Here is a 20403-nt window from a genome sequence, read left to right on the forward strand (position 1 = left end):
CAGGAATGTAGGAGCCAGGAAGCAAGAGGCTGATGAGATTAGGAAGACAAAGATCCCTAGAATCAACAATCCCTCACACCAAAAAAAATCCAACACAGGACATAGTCATCAGCCACAGTCCCAGGGAAGCAGGATATGACCTTTGGGACATAATAGGATTAACTCAGCACCATCAGAATACCAGAAAGGCACACTCGGACTCAGGCCAAAGTTGATATCACAGGAAGAACTCCAAACAAAAGCTCAAGAAGGTATAAAAACCCACCCCTCCCTACTACATGTGGTCAGCTTTTCCCAAAGCCACTTTTCTGTCTGGCTCTCCTCTTCAATAAACTGCAACCTTCCTTCTCAAGCAGTCTCCATTTTGTTTATTCCCAGCTTGGACTGGACCCTGATGAAGATTTTTTCTTTCGACATGACAAACAAAAATTGAATGAATTCCTGAAACACAAATCAATGAATGCCTGATTGTTCTGGGGTTTTTTGCTCAAGCAATCTGAAATTAACTAAGTTTTCATTTAAAAGCAGGGCTTTTTTTCTCATAGAACGCTCAGAACGGAGTTCCGGCACCTTTTTTGGATGGAACCTTGTAGGGTAGGCAAGGTGGGTTGTATGACATGTGTGAGTTCTGGCACCTTTTTCTTTTACAAAAAAAAGCACTGTTTAAAAGTATTAATTTAATTCCTTAGTTCTAAGAGCCTTGGTGGAGCAGTGGGCTAATGCCTCCTTAAGTAACACCAGCTGCCTGCAATCAGTGCAGGTTCGCATCCCACCAGGCTCAAGGTTGACTCAGCCTTCCATCCTTCCGAGGTAGGTAAAATGAGGACCCAGATTGTTGGGGGCAATTAAGCTGACATTGTAATAATGCCGCTTGGGGGGTGTATGAAAGCCCTAATAAGCAGGCATATACATAGAATGAAGGCTACTGCTAAGCTTGTAAGCCGCCCTGAGTCTTCGGAGAAGGGCGGGATATAAATGGAATTAAAATAAATAAAATAAATAAATAAGTGCACTTCCCTGGGGAACTTAGCCTGTTTGAAATCCGCCTGCTTCCTTATATTAAATCAAAGAGAATATCTGTAACTCACGGTTGAACTGTGGGGTCCTTGGTGTTTTTCTAAGCTTGGTGGTTTTCTTGCAGACATTTCAATAGCCAGCTCTAGCGAGCACTCAGCCGGGTAAATGAAACATGGGCAAGCAAGCAATCAAACTCAAAGAGCAACAAGGACCTCACTTGTTTCTTATATTTTGTGGTCCTTGGGCAGAGCTTCAATCACAGAATAGCCGTTGTCTTTGCAAATCATCCTGTTTCCCTTACTGACCAATAGGATCTCTGAATCATCAAAAATGATAATATTCAGACGTATTTCTATTTTTAAAAAACCCCACCCTTCTACAGGAAGCTTATAAGCAGAAAAAGAGACTTTTTCAGACATACAAACAATTCTGCAAATGTTTATTTATAAATCTTTTATGAAAGGGATAAGAACAGAAAGATTCCCAACCCCAGAAAACCTGTTTATTCTCAAATATTTCTCCTGAGTATACACGTTAAATTAATACTCCCAAATCAATATCCAGTTCCAGAGGCACCTCAACGGAAGGGATTAAATAAAACAACATGATCACCACCGTAGGAACAAAGCCCCGCCCTCTCGTGAGTGGCACATCCACAATTTTTATATAAAAGGAACAGAGCTTTCTTTGATCAAGAGGCCAAAGAGACTACTTTTTTTTCCATTTCCAGGCAGATACCTCTGTCCACTGGCTTAGTTTTTAATTGGCACATCTGCATTGAGAACTAGCATAACATGTTGTGTTACAATGATTCTGTGCAGTGGAGACACAAATTTAGATTTTTACTCACCCGATCTGAAAGATGCATTGTTTTATTGCAGTGCTTCCCAACCTTGGTGACTTGAGGGTGTATGGACTTCCAGCTCCCAGAATTCCCTCACCCAGCATGCTGCTGACTGAGGAATTCTGGGAGTTGAAGTCCACGCATTTGCAAGTCGCCAAGGTTGAGGAAAGACTGTTTTATTGCAAGGAACGAAATGACGCTTTGTTCCAGAATAAATAAACTGTAATATCCAGATTTGAGATGTTCCTGAATATCCATCCTTTGGGTTGATTAACAATTAAAACATGATGTTTCAAGAGTAAAATCATAGTTAGACATTGTTGCAAAAAAGTGTCAAAAATGGAAGGGAATTGGGCATAACAATGAAACCCAATTTATAATTTTAAAAAATTCATGTCGGAGTCCATAATATTGCACAATTCCGCTCCTTAATACAGTAAGTCAGTGTTACTCAACTTTGGCAATTTTAAGATGTGTGGACCTCAGCTCCCAGAATTCCCTAGCCAGCAGGAGGAATTCTGGGGCTAAAGTCGATAAATCTTCAAGTTGCCAAAGTTGAGAAACATTATAGAAGATAAAGGGTGAAGCTACACCACTACATGGGAAAAGAACATTTTGTATTGCAGTAATGTAAAATATGCTGGAAGTGTGTTCTCCTTTGGATTCTTCTCAGGAAACACTGGTCTCCCTTGATTTAAACCTTGCAGAGAGAAAAAAAATCAGATACTTAAAACGAACTCTCTGATTTCTGTGGAAGTGATTAAATCCACTCAATATGTTTTATGGTTAGCTTCTGGGGCGAGTTTTGTGCTTCAAGATTATTGCATTATTTGCCTCCCACAAACATAATTCCAGAAGAATGGGTAGCAACGTTGGTACCTCTGAGATCAGCACCAGTTACCTGAGAGCTACATTTCCTTCCTGCAACGGCTTCTGTGTACCAAAATCACAACAACACACAAATACATTATGCACGGGCACCCCCGTTGCAGTAGCCTGGCCTGCTACGGTTTTTACAATTCCGCAGACCAGTTCCGAAGCAATTTGATACCGAACAGGTTGACCAGTAATTTAAATAAATTATAGGATGCAGGGAAAGAAGGAAGTCACTTGAATAACGTAAATATTTTCTTCTAGTGCAACGGATTGTGTCCCGTGATACTTGAAGTATTGATGTACGTTGTCCACGATCTTCCCAAGCCTGAAGCTGTCCTTTAGGAAGCAAGTCTGCGCATAGCCTAGTTTTTTAAAAAAGAAAAGAAACGGAAATAGGATTGGAATTCTAAACTTGAAATGAGAACTGTGAAGACTAAATAGATGTTGATTACCACGGTAGCCATATTACGTATATCAGGTTAATTAGGTTCATTTTTCCCCAAAGAACTCTTGAAAACTATTGAAGATGCTGCAAATGTGATGTTAAGAGAACCCGGTTACCATGACAGAATCTTATTTAGAGCTGTCCTTGGTGCTCTCTGAGCTTGGTTGTTTCCTTGCAGACGTTTCTTTACCCAAGTGAGTAACATCATCAGTGCTATAAGGAAGAAGGGTTTGTGAAGAGGAGGAGGAGGAGGAGGAGGGAGGGACGACGACGAAGACGATCATGGGGTCCTTGATGCTCTCTGAGCTTGCTTGTTTTCTTGCAGACATTTCATGACCCAACTAGGTAACATCATCAGTGCTAGAAGGGAGAGGAGGAGGAGGAGGAGGAGGAGAAGGAGAAGGACTGTGAGGTCCTTGTGCTCTCTGAGCTTGGTTGTTTCCTTGCAGACGTTTCTTTACCCAACTAAGTAACGTAATCAGTGCTAGAAGGAAGAAGGGTTTGTGAAGAGGAGGAGGAGGAGGAGGAGGAGGAGGAGGAGGAGGAGGAGGGAGGGACGATGACGAAGACGATCATGGGGTCCTTGATGCTCTCTGAGCTTGCTTGTTTTCTTGCAGACATTTCATGACCCAACTAGGTAACATCATCAGTGCTAGAAGGGAGAGGAGGAGGAGGAGGAGGAGGAGGAGAAGGAGAAGGACTGTGAGGTCCTTGTGCTCTCTGAGCTTGGTTGTTTCCTTGCAGACGTTTCTTTACCCAACTAAGTAACGTCATCAGTGCTAGAAGGAAGAAGGGTTTATGAAGAGGAGGAGGAGGAGGAGGAGGAGGAAGAGGAGGAGGAGGAGGATGACAACGACGACCATGGGGTCCTTGGTGCTCTCTGAGCTTGGTTGTTTCCTTGCAGACATTTCATTACCCAACTGAGTAACATCATCTGTGCTAGAAGGAAGTTTTCTTACAACCCACTTCTGAAGTTCCGATGGCTGGGATCCCCCCCATGCAGTCACATGACCACGTTTTGGGCACTCAGCAACCAGCTCGCATTTACAGCTGTTTGCAACATCCCATGATCCCATGACTACATTTTACATGTTTCCCCAAAACCAGCATTTACTTTCTGTTTGCCACAAAAACCAGCCCACCGCGAACAATTGGTCTGCTTAGCAACTGCGTGGTTCACCTAACAACGATCGGGCATGGGACAACCCAGGTGATGACTGTCCCAACTTACGGCCGTAATGGGCAGGGTCCCCTATGCTCATGTCGGAGACCACTGGTGCTATTTTATGATAAAAATGATAACCATGGAGATGTGAAATGAGAAAATGCCTACCTCTTCTTGAGCATCCAGCTCTTCCGTCTGGTAAGTTTCTGGAAATTCTATTGGTTCTTTTGATTCCTGCATCAAGGATATCTGGGCAAAAAGAACGTAGAGTTATTCATACTACAAATCACAAATTAATTGATTGAGTAGACAATACTCTTCTATTAAACAATTAAGTACAATTCTCTGATAGAATTGTTTCATTGTGACAAAAAAGTAAATTAAAAACTCTTTAACAGCAATGATCCTTGAATCTGCGCAGAGGTATTCTTTCGAAAATTATTTAAATGATATTTAAATATCCACCGTGAACATTTTTCCCCCCCATAAAGACAGATAACCGAGTATTTCCTTTTTCTATTAAAGATTGCAAAGCAGAATGAAAACAACCAGGACTTATGTGAAAATATTATGCGGATGTAAATAAAATGCTGTAACAATAGGTACATAAATAAATATAAAATATATAGAGGTCCTACCTTTTCAGCTATAGGGTCTTGGGATTCTCTATACATGACCTGACTCTGTATGTGTAATACAGCATCGTGTACAGTCAGGAAAAATAATTCTTTCTGAATGTCATCATCAAAAAAGGCACAATGTTCTAATGTTTTAATAATGTGGTCTGCAGGGAAAAGGTACAATAAAATATTGTCAACACCAGACAGATAACAATCAGTTTGAATATTCACACCTGTTAAAACTATTTATCTATCTATCTATCTATCTGTCTGTCTGTCTGTCTGTCTGTCTGTCTGTCCGTCCGTCCGTCCGTCCGTCCGTCCATCCATCCATCCATCCATCCATCCATCTATCTATCTATCTATCTATCTATCTATCTATCTATCTATCTATCTATCTATACATAAAGGTAAAGGTAAAGGTTCCCCCGCACATGCGTGCTAGTTGTTTCCAATTCTAGGGGCCGGTGCTCATCTCCATTTCAAAGCCGAAGAGCCAGCGCTTGTCCGAGGAGGTCTCCGTGGTCATGTGGCCGGCAGGACTAGACGCCAGAGGCGCACGGAACGCTGTTACCTTCCCACCGTAGTGGTCCCTATTTTTCTACTTGCATTTTTACGTGCTTTCGAACTGCTAGGTTGGCAGAAGCTGGGACGAGTAACCGGCGCTCGCTCTGTTACGCGGCACTCGGGATTCGACCCGCCAAACTGCCAATCTTCTGATCGACAAGCTCAGCGTCCTAACCCACTGAGCCACCGCGTCCCTCTACACATACATACATATATATATCTGAGATCATTGTAAATCAGTTTTTTCTCTCCACTGACAGAATAAGTAAATAAAATAAATTTCTGAAAATTCTGTTATTAACTTATTAAACCTATAAACAGTTCGCTCGTGAAAAGGACTCCTTCCTTAAAAAGGGACTTCAAAAAACTCTTCAGAAAGAAATTTTGAACTTCCCTCCAGCTATGCCATAATAATACGCTTATTTCAAAATACAGTGTATAAAATTACAATGTGTAAGAACAAATATAGATTACGGCTCGTTGATGTTCCCCTAGGAAAATGGGGGCTAAATTTATGTACAGAATACAGGCAGTCCTCGACTTGCAACAGTTCATTTAGTGACCGTTCAAAGTTACGACGGCAGTGGGGAAAAAAGGGACTTATGAACATTTTCACAGTTACAACTGTTGCAGGATCCCCACTGGTCACGTGATCCAAAATTCAGCCGCTTAGCAACTGATTCGTATCTACGACCAGTCGCAGTGTTCCTGGGGTCACGTGATCCCCTTTTGTGACCTTCTGACAATCAAAGTCAATGGTGTTCACTTAACACCTGTGTTAATAACTTAACATCTGCAGTGATTCACTTAAAAAACGTGGGAAGCAAGGTCATAAAAACCTCACTTAACAAACGCCTCCCTTAGCAACAAAAACTTTGGGCTCAGTTGTGGTCATAGGTCAAGGACCTCCTGCATATAGCAGGTTTTTATGACTTGAAGAGGGAGGTTTATCACGAATTCTGCAATGTTGGTAACTGCCTGGATTTAAAAATGAAAGGGCTGAGAATGTAATGAGGGATTGTAGTGGGAGGTCATTACTACATTGCTTTCAAAAAATATATCTTCCTGACTAAAAATTTATTCTGCGCTGTTCTCTGCATTCTGTTCTCGGTAACAAATAAAAGCTGTATTAATAATGTGCAGGTTTTTATTCACCTAGATGTGATGCAATGTATACAGTCACATCAATCCTCTTGAACTCTTTGACAATCTGAAAAAAAAAGATGAGTGTTATCTTAAATATAGCTTTAAGGACACGTGGGGAATACTGGAGGGTGTATTCAGAATTAAATTTTCTGATCCAGATCTGATTTAAGTGTGTAAATCTAGTATATAAGGCCAAATAAATGTTACCCAGGGCTTTTTTTCTCATAGAACGCTCAGAACGGAGTTCCGGCACCTTTTTTGGATGGAACCTTGTAGGGTAGGCAAGGCGGGTTGTATGACATGTGTGAGTTCCGGCACCTTTTTCTTTTACAAAAAAAGCAGTGATGTTACCTATTTACCTCTGGAAACTGACCAAAGAGAGAAGCAACCTGGAATTAAGGAGAAACTTCCTGACAGTGTGGACAATTAACCAGTGGAACAGCTTGCCACCAGAACTTGTAGGTTCTTCATCACTGGAGGTTTTTAAGAAGAGACTATACTGTACGTGCTGTGTGCTGCAGCTGCCAAAAAAGCCAACCCAGTGCTAGGCTGCCTTAACAGAGGGATAGAATCAAGATCAGGTGAAGTGTTAATACCACTTTACAAGGCCTTGGTAAGGCCACACTTGGAATATTACAACCAGTTTTGGGTCACCACGATATAAAAAAGATGTTGAGACTCTAGAAAGAGTGCAGAGAAAAGCAACAAAGATGATCAGGGGACTGGAGGCTAAAACAAATAAGGAACCGTTGCTGGAATTGGGTATGTCTAGTTTAATGTTCTCACTGTCAGGAGGTTTCTCCTCAATTCGAGGCTGCTTCTCTCTTTGATCAGTTTCCAACCATTGTTTCTCGTCCAAAGCACCAGAGGGAAGGACGAGAAAGAATGGTTGGAAACCGATCAAAGAGAGAAGCAACCTGGTATTGAGGAGAAACTTCTTGATAGTGAGGACAATCAACCAGTGGAACAGTTTGCCACCAGAAATCGTGGGTGCTCCATCACTGGAAATTTTCAAGAAGAGACTAGACATTCACCTGTCTCAGACAGTATAGGTTCTCCTATTTGAGGGGCTGGACTAGAAGACCTCCAAGGTCCCTTCCAGCTCTATTCTATTCTATTCTATTCTATTCTATTCTATTCTATTCTATTCTATTCTATTCTATTCTATTCTATTCTATTCTATTTACTCCTATTCTATTCTATTCTATTCTATTCTATTCTATTCTATTCTATTCTATTCTATTCTATTCTATTCTATTCTATTCTATTCTATTCTATTCTACTCTATTCTAATGAAAAGAAGGACTAGGGGTGACATGATAGCAGAATTTCAATATTTAAATAGCTGCCACAAAGAAGAGAGCGTCAAGCTATTCTCCAAAGCATCTGAGTGGGAACTAATCCAGGAGAGAAGCAACCTAGAACTAAGGAGGAATTTCCTGACAATGAGGACAATTAGCCCGTGGAACCACCGGCCTCCAGAAGCTGTGAATGCTCCAACACTGGAAGTTTTTAAGAAGAGACTGGACAGCCATTTGTCTGAAATGGTATAGGGTTTCCTGCCTGAGCAGGGGGTTGGACTAGATGACCTCCAAGGTCCCTTCCAACTCTGTTATTCTGGTCTATTGTTCTATACATTTTTGAAGCTTGCAGAAACCACAAGAGAGAATTACAGAACGATTAGTATCCCTCTAGCTTTAAATGATCTAATTTTAGTGACAGATTGATGAGGAAAATGAGAAAATATCCTTACTGTTTTCATTACTCTGACAGCCACTACATCCAGGAAAGAGACGGCTCCAAAGTCAAAAATGAGGCTGTGGAGAGGCACTTGAGGAACATTCACTTTGACGGGAAGCTCTGAGTTCCAATCCACCTGGATCTCCATTTCTTTGGTTGGGATGTCCGGATCAACTGGGTCTTCTGGATCGTCATCAGATTCAAAGCCCTCGTTTACAGTACCCAAATCGCTGATAATGCCATTCTAGTAAGAAGAGATAGATAGCATGTTCAACACATTCCTTAATTAAAAAAGCACCTAAGTACAGATTTTTTTTTTCTTCCCAACAAAATATTTCTAATCAATTCATGGCAGGGCTAATATTTCTTATTTTCTTTACATACAGTAAGTCACGATAATGCATACTCTCCACACAAACCTTCCTGGGAACAGAAGTCATGGCCAGTTCTTTAAAAACTAAAGCCAGTTTACTCTAGGCCAGGGGCAGGCAACCTTGGCTCTTTTATGACTGGTGGACTTCGACTCCCAGAATTCCTCAGCCAGCCATGCTGAGGGAAAAGGGAGAGGTTTCCAAGCTGAGCCATGGCTGGCTCAGGAATTCTGGGAGTTGAAATGCACGAGTCATAAAATGTGCCTACTCCTGCTCTAGAGGTTAAGGCACCAGGCTAGAAAGTGGGAGATGGTGAGTTCTAGTTTGTCTTAGACACAAAAGCCAGCTAGGTGACTTTGGGTCAATCACCGGTACACTGGGAGTTCTAGTGCTATCTTAGGCATGAAAGCCGACTGGGTGACGTTGGGGCAATCACCAGGACATTGGGAGTTCTAGTGCCATCTTAGGCATGAAAGCCGACTGGGTGACTTTGGGCCAATCACCAGGACACTGGGAGTTCTAGTGCCATCTTAAGGCATGAAAGCCGACTGAGTGACTTTGGGCCAATCACCAGGAAACTGGGAATTCTAGTGCCATCTTAGGCATGAAAGCCAACTGGGTGACTTTGGGTCAATCACCAGGACACTGGGAGTTCTAGTGCCATCTTAAGGCATGAAAGCCGACTGAGTGACTTTGGGCCAATCACCAGGAAACTGGGAATTCTAGTGCCATCTTAGGCATGAAAGCCAACTGGGTGACGTTGGGCCAATCACCAGGAAACTGGGAGCTCTAGTGCCATCTTAGGGATGAAAGCCGACTGGGTGACTTTGGGCCTATGACCAGGAAACCGAGAGTTCTAGTGCCATCAGGTATGAAAACCGGCTAGGTGACTTTAGGCCAATCACCAGGACACTGGGAGTTCTAGTGCCATCTTAGGCATGAAAGCTGGCTGGGTGACTTTGGGCCAATCACCAGGAAACTGGGAATTCTAGTGCCATCTTAGGCATGAAAGCCAACTGGGTGACGTTGGGCCAATCACCAGGAAACTGGGAGCTCTAGTGCCATCTTAGGCATGAAAGCCGGCTGGGTGACGTTGGGCTAGTCACTCTTTCTCACCTTACCTTACCTCACAAGGTTGTTGTTGTGAGGAAAGTAGGAGGGAGTAAGTGTGCTGGATATCTTTGCCACGTCGAGTGACTTGTAAAAATAATAAAGGTGGGATGCAAATGGATAAGTAAATGTTGTGTGTTTAGGAACATACAAATGCTTGCATTAATAAACTACGCGGAACATATCCCGGACTCTTATTTTTGCCTCTGGCCCTACAGCAAACACAGATTCTGCCCCTTGAAATAAAAAGAAAATAGCTATGTTTTGGAAAAACAGAAAATCAAGCTCTGCACCTATAGAAATTCATGGGAATATGCATAATTTAAAGTAAAACATGGCATTCTCGGGAAAGCAACCTTTGCCATTTATTTCAAAGTTCATTATGCCCCTTGAACAAGGAAATAAGTCTATTCTTCTTGCAAATCTCTAATTTCTCCGCACCCCGATTTAATTGTTGAAAGAGGTCATTTGATCACTGTCCCTTCTCCTTCCAGCTGAAAATTCTTAATTCCACAACTTTTCTGCCCACAATCATGGCTCCTAGGGAACATTATCACCCACACAAACTTTCAAGTCACATTCCAGGTCTTCTCTTTGATCCCAAGTTAATTTTCTACTGATTATTGTCTTATCTTGAATTTTCTTCTCTGTAGTCAACCCTTTTGCCGAAGCTGGATGTTCTGGCCTCTGATGCGTTTTTCCTCTTCAAATTCTTTCCAAGAATTTGTTATCTCCTTGCTTCCATAATTTAACCTCTCAATTCTCTTCCAAAGATGTGTGATTCAGAGATGCAAGATATATGTACTTTTTTAGGGAACGTTCCAGGTTTTTTTAAATGAAGGAATCCATGTCCCCCAAATATCTTTGCTCTAATGGCGTACTGGCAGTCTTCGACTTGCCACTAAAATTGAGCCCAACATTTCCGTTGCTAAGCGAGACACTTCCTGAGTTTTGCCCCAATTTTACGACCCTTCTCGCCCCATTGACGTCGCTCGTCAGCAAGTGATCACATGATCTTGGGACACTGCAACCATCATAAGCATGAGTCAATTGCCAAGTGCCCACATTTTGATCACATGACCATGGGGAGGCTACAACGGTCATAAGTGTGAAAAATGATCATTAGTCACTATCTCCAGTGCCATTGTCACTTTGAACGGTCCCTAAATGGACTGCTGTAAGTTGAGGACTAGCGTACTCCTTTATTTTTTGCTATGCTAAATTATTTCGTCTGACTTTTGTTTCCTTTCCCCCTCCTTTTTTTGATGGAATGTGGGTTTTTTTTTATTTACTTGTTTATCAAATTTAGATACCGCCCATCTCATTTCCAAAAGTGAGGTTGGGTGGTGTACAGTAAAACTACAACTTAGAGCAGACATGTCAAACACAAGGCCCGGGGGCCGGATCCGGCCCGCGAAGTGGTTCCATCTGGCCCGCGAAGCCATCTTGGAAACAGTGAGGGAACGGCCCCCACTGCCTTGGCCCTGGCGCAGAGACCCTCCTTCTGCCAGAGACCCTCAGATCTGTCCCACTCCTGCCCAGGCCCCCATAGGCACCCTTCAAGCGAACGATGTAGAGCTGGCCACGCCCACCCAGCAGGCCATACGCACTCTAGCCACGCCCACCCAGTAGGCCATACGCACTCTAGCCACGCCCACCCAGTAGGCCACGCCCACCCTGGCCATACCCACCCGGCTCCCTGAGGGCAACCGCAATGCTGATGCGGCCCTCAATGAAATTGAGTTTGACATCCCTGACTTAGATTGTTTTGAACACTGTATTTTGTAAATACTCTACCTGGGCAGGTGAAATTAAACATTAAACAGAGGTGCACAAGCAGAGAAAGAGAGCGAAGGCAAAAGTTAAGAGTGTGGATTAAGGGCTTTGGGAATTCCCGAGAATTTTGAGACTCACTTGCTCATTAGATTTTGGTGCCTACAAGGAATTAACAGTGAAAGAGAGAAAAAACAGGTCGCTTGTAAACGAAAAATAATTTCAAATCGATTGCCCAGGATAAAAACCCTTTTAAAACCACTGAGTGAAGAACAAAGATTGGCACTTTACTTTTGTGGCTTTTAATTTTCCTTTCTTGATTAGCTTCTGTATTTTTCGCAGAGCCTTCAGCCTTTTGTTGTATACCCGCACAGCATCAAACCCCACCTTCAAGGAAGAAATGTAGTAATTTTTGTTTTAGTCATGTTTACATAGAGTAGGAAATGAAACACCTTGGCTACAATCTATTAAAAATAGTGGACCTGTTGTCTTTTATACATTTGTATGCTGACTCTCATCTAGCCCAGAATTTCAGGAAGAAAACATGCATTCTCCAGCAGTATCTTAGCCAGTTATCAGCCATATCCAGGACTGTGTCCTCCTCCTCCTCCTCCTCCTCCTCCTCCTCCTCCTCCTCCTCCTCCACTGCAAACCTCCCTCCTTGTAGCACTGAATCAAAAGTACAAGTACAATTTTGGGGAAACCCGGCTCAAAACCAGTAACTGTGAGAGGGATCTTGGAGTCCTAGTGGTCGATCACTTAAATATGAGCCAGCCGTGTGCGGCAGCAGCCAAAAAAACTAACACAATCCTGGGTTGCCTAAATAGAGGCATAGAATCAAAATCACGTGGAAGTATTAGTATCGCTTTATAAAGCCTTAGTAAGGCCACACCTGGAATACAACATCCAGTTTTGGTCACCACAATATAAAAAAGATGTTGAGACTTTGCAAAGAAAAGCAACTAAGATTATTAAAGGCCTGGAGACTAAAACATATGAAGAACGGCTGCAGGATTTGGGTTTGGCTAGTACAGAGAAAAGAAGGACTAGGGCGGACATGAAAGCAATGTTCCAGCATTTGAGGGGCTGCCACAAAGAGGAGGGGGTCAAATTATTCTACAAAGCACCAGAAGGCAAGACAAGAAACAATGGATGGAAACTAACCAAGGAGAGAAGCAACCTGGAATTAAGGAGATAGTTCCTAACAGTGAGGACAATTAACCAGTGGAACGGCTTGCCACCAGAAGTCGTGGGCTTCATCAGTGGGGTTTTTAAGAAGAGATTGGACAGTCACTTGTCTGAAATGGTAGAGGGTCTCCTGCTTCAGCAAAGGGCTGGACTAGAAGACCACATAGGTCCCTTCTAGATCTATTCTGACTTATGATGTTGCCCAGTTGGGTCATGAAACGTCTGCAAGAAAACGATCAAACTTAGAGAGCATCAAGAATTCCACAGTTCAGCCCTGAGCTACAAAGATTCTGTTCTGTTGGTATCATTTCAACAAACTTAATCCGTGCTACCCTTCACACTGAAACCCTGTATTGATATTTCGATAAAACGTCAGTAGCAAACATTTGAAAATATGACTACTTACAGTAGATTTGACACTGCTTCTTAGGCCATCGATATTCGCGTAAAAAATGGGACTGGAAAACTTGAGAATCTTCACGCCTTCAGGTTCAACAACCTGTTGCAAAAATAAGTATTGACTTCATTATAAATAAATCCTGTTTGCTTTAGGCTCAGAAAAAAACAACAACACCCTAGTAAAATGGCTTGACTTCAGAAGTTGTGGGTGCTCCACCATTGGAGGCTTTTAAGAAGAGACTGGACAGCCACTTGTCTGGAATGGTGTAGGTTCTCCTGCTTGAGCAGTGGGTTGGACTAGAAGACCTTCAAGGTCCCTTCCAACTCTATTATACCGTTACTACTATTAACCTAAGCAGAGGGTGTGAGACTTAAACAATAAGGTAGACAGAACCAAATTTTCCCATCTCTCACGTAGATAAAATTGTTCTTGGTCAATTCCCAAATTACTTCTATAATATTCTGTACAGCCCACAAATAAAGGTCTTCTTCTTAACCTGTATACATCTCACCCCACTAGAGTGATAGCTGTCAATAAGCCACTAGGCTAAATGAAGATCAAATAACTATTTGCTCAAATATAGGTGGGTCCACTTCAAACAATCTTTTAAAGTGCCCCACAGTGTGCTCCTCACTGGCAATCAGAGGCAATATATCCACTTTTGCATCGGATGAACGCCGCTCATGACGAAGAGTACACTACACTGGGTGTTGTGTACTGTGTATATCTCTGTGTGTATAACACACTGCGTACACAGTATTGTTTTAGATTTGTAAAGACGATGCGCTTTCCCCATGCCCCAACTATTTCTAACCAAAGCAAACATTTTTCTTTTTCCTGAGGATTTTTATTCTGCTGTCGTTCTCCTCTATCAAGACTTTGCTTTCCTAGTATTATTGTCCACAAAAAGGGGAGCAAGCAGCCTTTGGCACCCCAGATCTTGCGGCAATATGCTTCTCAGCAGCCAAAACAATTTGGTCCATACAATTAGTCCTCCACTTACGACTGTAGTTGAGCCGAAAATTTCTGTTCCTAGGTGAGATATTTGTTAAGTGAATTTGGCCCCGTTTTATGACTTTTTTAAAAAAATTCCATTTATATCCCGCCCTTCTCCGAAGACTCAGGGCGGCTTACAAGCTTAGCAGTAGCCTTCATTCTATGTCTATGCCTGCTTATTAGGGCTTTCCCCCCCCCCAAGCGGCATTATTACAAAGTCAGCTTAATTGCCGCCAAAAATCTGGGTCCTCATTTTACGTACCTCGGAAGGACGGAAGGCTGAGTCAACCTTGAGCCTGGTGGGACTCGAACCTGCACTAATTGCAGGCAGCTGGTGTTACTTAAGGAGGCATTAGCCCACTGCTCCACCAAGGCTCTTTTCTTGGCCTATGACGTTGTTAAATAAATCACTGCAGCTGATAAGTTAGTAACATGGTTGTTAAGTGAATCTGGCTTCCCCCATTGACTTTGCTTGTCAGAAGGTCGGAAAAAGGGATCACGTGACCCTGGGTCACGGCAACCATCATTCCTGTGGAGCTCCGGATGGCTCCCAACCTTCGCTCTTCTCGCCGTGACCTGAAAACCTGGTTATTCGAGCTTGCCGGCCTGGACTGAGGGATTGGGGTTTTAAATTTCATAATTTAATTTATTTTGTTTGGGGCTAAATTTAATTTAATCTATTTTTAACTTTTGTACGTTATATTTTAATTGCCCTGTACACCGCCCTGAGTCCCTCGGGAGAAGGGCGGTATATAAATCTAATAAATAAATAAATAAATAAGTATGAGTCAGCTGCCAAGTGTCTGAATTTTGATCACGTGACCCCCGGGGATGCGGCAACAGTGTGAAAAACAGTCGTAAGTCACTTTTTTCAGTGCCGCTGTCACTTTGAACAGTCGCTAAATGAACGGTTGTAAGTCGAGGACCACCTGTAATGATGAATGCTGGGAATTGTAGCCCTGCCATTTCTGTAGGTTCTCCTACAGCGAAAATGCTGCGATCTCTTTCTTAAAAACAGTCTTCACAGGAAACCCCCAACTGATATGAGAGGAATTCAGTTTGTTCACATAATCGATTGAGGTAACGGCAAATTGATTTGGCTTGATATGCTTTTATGAATTCTCGATCGGCCACCGTTATCCTTTATGAGACTCCAGGAATAGAACTATCAATCCTTTTCTCATGCAAGACTGCATTTCAATCAAACTCGGAAATAAACCGTAAACATCAATTTTTCCCCCCTCTAAGCATTTGAAATATTAAGTTTGCTAGACCATCTTACATTTTTGTATTCTTTGATGTTCTTATACAGATCCGTGCCAGGAACGTTAGCAAGTTTACCCCAGGAAGGACTGACAAAAGAAAACAAAATATTGATCAAGATCAAGATTTCAAAATCAAAACCAAGGCAATCTACAGAACAGAATGTGTTGCAAGTGATGGCTGGGCGCCACATGCAAAATTTGTTGCAAGCAAGGGTACCTCAGTCATCATTGATAGCCCAACTTGTGAAACAGATGTAGTCCTTGACTTACGACCACAATTGGGATCAGAATGGGGGTTGTTAAATGAGTCACGGCTTGTTTGCAACCATTTTTTCCCCATGGTGGTTAAGGGAATTATTATCTGAGGGGCTGCCACAGGGAAGAGGGGGCCAGGTTGTTCACCAGAGCACCAGAGGGAAGGACGAGAAACAATGGTTGGAAACTGATCAAAGAGAGAAGCAACCTGGAATTAAGGAGAAACTTCCTGACAGTGAGGACAATCAACCAGTGGAACAGCTTTGCCTCCAGAAATCGTGGGCGCTCCATCACTGGAGATTTTTAAAAAGAGACTAGACAGTCACTTGTCTGAGATGGTCTAGGTCAGTGATGGTGAACCTTTTAGAGACCGAGTGCCCAAATTGCAACCCAAAACCCACTTACGTATCGTTGGGTGCCGGGTGGGTGGGGCCAATTGGGTGAGCGTGGCTGCGGTGGTAACGGCAGACAGGGTGGGACTAACAAGTTCAATCAATCAATTCCAACTTTGTGAGATCTTTTTTTCCCCGCCCTGCGAGAAGTTGAAATTTGATTGAACCTTTTTTTTTTGCACACAGTGGCAGAGGCCTAAAGCGAAAAGGTTTTATAAAACCCAGCTGAAGGCCTAGGACTGGGGCGACGGTGCGCGTGCCCACAGAGTATAGGTTCTCCCACTTGAGCGGGGGACTGGACTAGAAGACCTCCAAGGTCCCTTCCAGCTCTATTCTATTCTATTCTATTCTATTCTATTCTATTCTATTCTATTCTATTCTATTCTATTCTATTCTATTCTATTCTATTCTTCTATTCTATTCTGTATTTCTATTCTATTCTATTCTATTCTATTCTATTCTATTCTATTCTATTCATTCTTCATTCTATTCTATTCTATTCTATTCTATTATTTCTATTTCTATTCTATATTTCTTATTCTATTCTATTCTATTCTATTCTATTCTATTCTATTCTATTCTATTCTATTATTTCTATTTCTATTCTATTCTATTCTATTCTATTCTATTCTATTCTATTATTTCTATTTCTATTCTATATTTCTTATTCTATTCTATTCTATTCTATTCTATTCTATTCTATTCTATTCTATTCTATTCTATTCTATTCTATTCTATTATTTCATTATTATTCTGTTCTGTTCTATTCTATTCTCAATAAAGATTCTATTCTATTCCATTCCATTCCATTCCATTCCATTCCATTCCATTCCATTCCATTCCATTCCATTCCATTCCATTCCATTCCATTCCAGTTTTAGTGAATCTTGCCGCCATTAAGCGAATCTGGCTTCTCTCATTAATTTTGCTCTCTGGGAAGGTCACAAATAGCAGTCACACAACCCCAGGATGCTGCAACCAGTTGCCAAGTGCCCAAATTGTGATCATGTGACTACAAGGATGCTGCGACCATCAGGAGCAAAAGGACCGGTTTTAAGTCCTATTTTTCAGTGCCGCTGTAACTTTGAACGACTGCTAAACGAAGTCTAGGGCTATCCGCAAACAGCAAAAGCAAAAGCTTGAAAAACCTCAGTCTGGGGAGGGATTTGCATTTATTTTCCAGTCTTGGGTGCAAAATTCTTTTTTTGGGATTATACTCACAACTGAACTCTCAGTACCACCGTCAGCAGGGCAAATACCAAACCAGCAAGTAATCCTAAATCCAACCCCAGGATGATGGATGCTACGCATGTGAAAACCCAGATCATCTGGAAAAAAGAAAGAGATGGGGGTGTTAAATCAGAAAAGCAAAATTAGTTAGAGAGGGTTACAGGTGGCGTAACACAACCATCCCTCAGTGTAGGAGAAGGGATGGCAGAACCTGGAGGTGGAGTCAAAAGAGGAATCAGCTTAGCATCCCTACATAGCCACAAACAATCAAACTCTAGCCTCCCTTGAATTCTGTGGATCCCTATCTAACTGCTAGCAAATTCTCAACTCCCCATTGAGAAGATTCCTCTGCACAGGCCTTTAATAGTAAATCAGTTTAATTTGACCTTCAGTGTGGGGCTGGTTTTTCTTGCCTGACACAGATCTTCGATGGTCAGAAATTCACTGGAATAACCAAAAAGCTCTTGGTTTTTAGGTTTGTGGGTTTTTCCCCCTCTCCCGGTGACATGAGATTCTCAGCGAGGGATTAATTATTAAGTGAAGCGAAAGGCAGCTGCTTAAATAGAGAAGAGATTAATTCAAGGGTGACCAATAATTCTCAGCTTTTTGTGAACAAAACGGCAATGGGACTCACTGCGTCTGCTTTGCTCTGCCTCCACAAACGAGGGACATCGCAAACTTGCATGAACATCCCTTTTAAGTTCGCAATGACCACAGCTGCCAAAACAGACTACAAAGAGAAAAAGAAACATTAGCCTTGTTGTTGTTGTGTTTTTTTTTTAAAAAAGTAAAAACCTGTTTGAGAGACTCCAAAGAAAATACAGGTAATCCTCAACTTACGACAATTCATTTAGGGACCGTTCAAAGTTGCAACGGCACTGAAAAAAGCGACTTCTGACCCTTTTTCACACAACTGTTGCAGCATCTCCACATGGTCATGTGACCGAAACTCAGACGCTTGGCCACTGGTTCATACTTATGACCGTGGCTGTGTCCAAAATTCATGTGATTGTCTTTTGGTGATCGTCTGACAAGCAGTCACAGGGCAACCCTTAACTATTGGGTTACTAACTTAACCCCTGCAGCAACAACTGTGGCAAGAAAGGGGGCAAATTTCACTCCACAAATGTCTCACTTAACGACAGGGGGAGGGCGTTCTCTGTGGGCGCGCCCGACCTATGGAACCGCTTGCCGGTTGAGCTCCGGATGGCCTCCGACCTTCGCTCCTTCCGGCGCAATTTAAAAACTTATCTATTTGAACAATCTGGCCTGGTTTGATGGGTTTAGGGTTGGATCTAATTTTAACATAGTTTTAATTATTGTATTATATTGGGCATGATTATTTAATTCTTTTTAACTTCTTTTTTAACTTTTGTATTTATATTCTAATATTTATTGCCCTGTACACCGCCCTGAGTCCTTCGGGAGAAGGGCAGTATAAAAATTTAATAAATAATAAAATAATAATAATAATTTTGGGCACAAGGGTGGTCGTAAGGTGAGGACTACCTGTACAAGCGGGGGTTCTTTGGGGGGGGGAGGGTTCAAAATGTCAAAATGGTGCTTGCATCTGTAGCCCCTTGTTTATGTCCATGTTTTTTACATTTTACAAAAAAGTTCATTTTACATTTTACAAAAAAATGACAATAATCTAATCTAATCTAATCTCCTAGGAATGCCTCTGGATAGATAAATTCAGATAAGTCCTCTACTTCTGATCACAATCGGGACCGAAATTTCACTTGCTATCATTAAGCAAGTTATCACCATACCAAACCCAATTTTATCACCGTTTCTACTGGACTCATTAAGGCGAATCATGTAGTTATTAAGCAAATCCAGATTCTTCAAATAACTTCCCAGCTAGGAAGATGATAAATTGCGATCATGTAATTGCAAAATCAGTCAGAATAGAGCTGGAAGGGACCTTGGAGGTCTTCCAGTCCAACCTCTTCTTCAAGCAGGCCACCCTTTACCATTTCAGACAAGTGGCTCTTTTATGACTCGTGGACTTCAACTCCCAGAATTCCTGAGCCAGCATGGCTCAGCTTGGAAACCTCTCCCTTTTCCCTCAGCATGGCTGGCTCAGGAATTCTGGGATTTGAAGTCCACAAATCATAAAGCGGCCTAGGCCTAGGCCAGGGCTAGGCAACCTTGGCTCTTTTATGACTCATGGACTTCAACTCCCAGAATTCCTGAGCCAGCATGGCTCAGCTTGGAAACCTCTCCCTTTTCCCTCAGCATGGCTGGCTCAGGAATTCTGGGATTTGAAGTCCACAAATCATAAAGCGGCCTAGGCCTAGGCCAGGGCTAGGCAACCTTGGCTCTTTTATGACTCGTGGACTTCAACTCCCAGAATTCCTGAGCCAGCATGGCTCAGCTTGGAAACCTCTCCCTTTCCCCTCAGCCTGCCCGGCTGAGGAATTCTGGGAGTTGAAGTCCACGAGTCATAAAAGAGCCAAGGTGGCCTACTCCTGCCCTATATAATTTCAGACAAGTGACTGTCCAATTTCTTCTTAAAAGCCTCCAGTGATGGAGCACCTGCAACTTCTGGTGGCAAGTCGTTCCACTGGTTAATCGTCCTCACTGTCAGGAAGCTTCTCCTTAATTCCAGGTTGCTTCTCTCCTTGATTAGTTTCCATCCATTGTTTCTTGTCTTGCCTCCTGGTGCTTTGGAGAATAAGTTGACAACCCCCCCCCCCCGCTTCTTCTTTGTGGCAGCCCCTCAAATATTGGAATACTACTATCATGTCCCCAGTAGTCCTTCATTTCTCTAGACTAGCCAAACCCAAATCCTGCAACTGCTCTTCATAAGTTTTTGTCTCCAGGCCTTTTATCATCTTAGTTGCTGCAAGTGTTGTAGATGTGAGTTAGTTACCCAGTGCCTGAATTGCAGTCATGTGACAGTAAGGGTGGTGTAAACCATGTTTTCTGAGGCTGTTGTAACTTTGAACCACTTTTAAATGAATGTTTGGAAATTTAAGGATCGCCTTTTACTCTTAT

At 42.4% G+C, this 20403-nt stretch overlaps 1 protein-coding gene across 2 annotated transcripts in view; it reads right to left on the minus strand.

The window, feature by feature from the left end:
* Window positions 1-1439: 1439 nt before the first annotated feature.
* Window positions 1440-20403, minus strand: part of SLC26A4 (solute carrier family 26 member 4) — a 34076-nt gene continuing 15112 nt past the window's right edge. The window contains exons 11-20 of one of the 2 annotated variants that reach the window (XM_081330706.1): window positions 18035-18130; window positions 17392-17498; window positions 15541-15610; window positions 13269-13361; window positions 11966-12061; window positions 8434-8664; window positions 6690-6744; window positions 4986-5131; window positions 4516-4596; window positions 1440-3099 (exon numbers count right to left, since the gene is read on the minus strand). In XM_081330706.1, coding sequence (XP_081186832.1) covers window positions 3076-3099; window positions 4516-4596; window positions 4986-5131; window positions 6690-6744; window positions 8434-8664; window positions 11966-12061; window positions 13269-13361; window positions 15541-15610; window positions 17392-17498; window positions 18035-18130 — 999 coding nt within the window. In that variant the 3' untranslated portion in view covers window positions 1440-3075. The remainder of the gene's footprint in view (window positions 3100-4515; window positions 4597-4985; window positions 5132-6689; window positions 6745-8433; window positions 8665-11965; window positions 12062-13268; window positions 13362-15540; window positions 15611-17391; window positions 17499-18034; window positions 18131-20403) is intronic. The other variant, XM_081330707.1, reaches the window with a different exon arrangement.

The sequence above is a fragment of the Vipera berus genome, assembly GCF_964194415.1.
Source record: "Vipera berus genome assembly, chromosome: 6".
Lineage (NCBI taxonomy): Eukaryota > Metazoa > Chordata > Lepidosauria > Squamata > Viperidae > Vipera > Vipera berus.